The sequence below is a fragment of the Neophocaena asiaeorientalis genome, unplaced genomic scaffold (genome assembly GCF_003031525.2).
Source record: "Neophocaena asiaeorientalis asiaeorientalis breed wild unplaced genomic scaffold, Neophocaena_asiaeorientalis_V1.1 scaffold543, whole genome shotgun sequence".
Taxonomy (NCBI): domain Eukaryota; kingdom Metazoa; phylum Chordata; class Mammalia; order Artiodactyla; family Phocoenidae; genus Neophocaena; species Neophocaena asiaeorientalis.
The window spans coordinates 1-3,177 of NW_020173671.1; the positions used below are offsets into that span (position 1 = coordinate 1).

General features: G+C 47.0%; 1 protein-coding gene across 1 annotated transcript; it reads left to right on the forward strand.

Moving 5' to 3' along the window:
• The first annotated feature begins 112 nt into the window (after positions 1–112).
• LOC112401934 (peroxisome assembly protein 12-like) lies at positions 113–3,170 on the forward strand. Its single transcript, XM_024748487.1, is given in 5 exon segments — positions 113–823; positions 825–905; positions 1,201–1,509; positions 1,511–1,755; positions 2,579–3,170. Coding segments are annotated over 5 exon segments (1,083 nt in total). The 5' UTR covers positions 113–775; the 3' UTR covers positions 2,979–3,170.
• Positions 3,171–3,177: the final 7 nt, after the last annotated feature.

Genomic DNA, 3,177 nt, shown 5'->3' on the forward strand with positions numbered 1-3,177 from the left:
GTGCGGCGACCCAACACCTTGCCAAAAAGACTCTGTAGAGACATAGCACAGCCGTGGCTTTCCAACAAGACAGCGATACAAAACCAGCTAAGAAAAGTAAAACCTACCAGCGGAAAACTCCTCTCCAACCGAGCCCGCTGGGGGCGGAAGCGGAAGTCCCTGTGAGATCATAGAGTTCTCTAGTTCCGGTCGCGGGGCCGCGTTCGGGGCTAGAGCGCCTCTCCACGGCCACCGGGCTCCAAGCGGCTTCTATTTCCGGGTGCGGCTTCTGACATAAAGCCGAGACCTCCTTTCAAGCGCGGTGTCGCGGGTTCCTCGCCCCTCGCCTAGCGTCAGCTCACAAGGACTGGAGCGGGCGGGGGGATTGCACAGCCCGCAGCTGAGCCAGGCCGTTGGGGCCGGCCTGCACTGGCACCTTCGATCCCTCAGAGCCGCCTGGCTTTTGAGCCCTCCGGATTGGGAGTCCGTGATTGGCCGCCTCCAGGACTGCCGCTTGAGAAGCCAGTGCTCCTTCGCCGTACCTGTCCCCCCATAGTCACGCTTTTCCCTGTGAGGTGCAGCATTAATCAACTCACCTCTCCCGCACACTGCTTCCCTAACGTGGGTGTCCGCGTTGACTTCATTCTTCACCTTCCCTTGAGGCTCCTCCCCTCTGCCTCCGGAAGAGGTCTTTTTTGCCCAGTTCCTGTAAAAAGCACCCATCTGGCACCCCCAGAAAGTTCATGCTTACTAGAGAGGTTGTGGGCAAAGTAAAACCCAGTGCACACACGAAACTATGGCTGAGCACGGGGCTCATATCACAACTGCTTCTGCGGTGGGTGACCAGCCAGCCATCCATCTTTGAGGTGGTAGCACAGGAGAGTTTAATGACAGCAGTGAGACCTGCTCTTCATCATGTGGTCAAGGTAAGGATTTAATTCTCTGAAAAGTTTTAGGAACGTCCGGGTAAAAACCAAGCCAATAATCTGAATTTATTTGTTGGCCTAAGTTTTGAAATAACCAATTAGCATATAATGCACATCACATGATTTAATGGTTATGGAGTCTCTTGTTATGTGTACTGAATACCCAGCACTTCAGGGAGGTTAAGGTAGACCCAGAAAGAAAAGTGTGGAAATTCAGAGGGAAAAAAAGGAAATATAAATACAAGGCATAGTAGCTGTGTAATGGAATGAATTTCATTTATTTATTTTGCTTTAGGTTCTTGCAGAATCAAATCCTGCCCGCTACGGCTTCTTGTGGAAGTGGTTTGATGAAATCTTCACCCTGCTAGATCTTCTGCTCCAGCAACATTATCTGTCTAAAACCAGCGCCTCGTTTTCTGAAAACTTTTATGGCTTAAAGAGGATCGTAATGGGAGACACACACAAGCTTCAGAGATTGGCCAGTGCTGGTCTCCCAAAGAAGCAGCTTTGGAAGTCAGTTATTTTCCTGGTTCTTCTTCCCAGTCTGAAAGTGAAGCTGGAGAAGCTGATTTCTAGCCTGAGAGAAGAGGATGAATATTCCATTGCATCCCCCTACTTCCCAGTGGAAACGATTTTACAGAGCCTTTTTGGCAGCCTACCCATTTGTTAACATGGCCTGGGAAGGCTGGTTTCTTGTACAGCAGCTTCGATACATCCTAGGAAAGGCTCAGCATCACTCACCACTGCTGAGTCCGGCTGGGGTTCGGCTAGGTCGACTTACAGTTCAGGATATACAAGCTCTGGAGCACAAACCAGCCGGAGCCAGCATGGTGCAGCAACCAGCTGGGAGGTGAGGCCTTAACATTTCCCCAACATATTTGATTAATAAATCCTAAAATCTTATCCCAATTTTATGAAATTTACCCACCTCAGTCCACTTCGGGGTATTTCATAAAATCATCGAAAAATTCTTGTGTCCATAAAACAAGGATTGCCATCCTGGTAACCTTCCTCATCATAATGGCTACATTTTTGCACACACTTGCTATGTACCAGGCCCTTTGCTAGGTGTTTACGTATATTATCTCAATCCTCATCACAGCTCAATGAAATAAATGCATTAGCACCACTTAACAGTTGAGGAAACTAAGTTCTAACATTTGAGTACCTTGCCAAGGCCACACAGCTAATAGGCGGCAGAGCTGAGATTCAAGCCAGATCAGTACAATTCTAAAGACTGCTCTTAACCATGGTGCTATCCCGCTCCTAGTGTCTCTGTTCTCTGACAAGTTCAAATATATTCCTCAGTACTGCTGAGTTGTTCTTTAAGTGAGTTATTTCTTTTTCTGGATATACTATCTTCCACCCCCATAAAAGGTCTATATAATCAATGGCTCATTAATTTCTTTCTCAAAACACAAAGCAAACAAAGCCCTAGTCATTAAAAACAAAGCTTAGCTCCTAGAACTCCTAAACTACGGTAGGTCAGAAAGAGGGAATTGTTTCGAATGGACACTTACAAGTGAGAACGCCAGTCCAGCAACTATTCAATCCCCAAGCTGAATCAACGATTCTAATGAAAAGTGTAAGAATTGCATGCGTATTAGTTGTTCTGTGATTGTACCTAAATAAACAGTTTCTCCTTTTGCCTCCTTGTTCTGTTCTCCAAACGGCGTTGGCGAGAAGATGAAGTCAGCTCTGAAGCAAGCCGTGGGAGGTGCCGCCTCATGCCTCTCTACTGGCCTTTCGGTGGGTGTATTCTTCCTGCAGTTCCTTGAGTGGTGGTATTCATCCGGAAACCAAGAAACCATCAAGTCATTGACTGCCCTGCCTACTCCACCACCACCGGTACATCTAGACTACAATTCTGATTCTCCCCTGTTGCCCCAAATGAAGACTGTGTGCCCACTGTGTCGTAAAAACCGGGTGAATGACACCGTTCTCGCCACCTCTGGCTATGTGTTTTGTTATCGCTGTGTGTTTAATTACGTGAAGAGTCACCGAGCTTGTCCCATCACAGGTTATCCAACACAAGTACAGCATCTGATTAAACTGTACTCCCCTGAGAACTGAAAGGGATTAGCACCTTGTCTCACAACGAAATGACTGCGCTATAAGGCCAGAGGGCTGGTTTTCCGCACGGTAAATAGCATTGTTTGATCATCCTCAATTAATAATTGTATGAACTTTAAACAGCCACATGGATTTCTTTAAAAGGATGTACTCGTTGATCTTAACCTTTTAGCTTGCTCCCTAGACACCTCTACTTAGA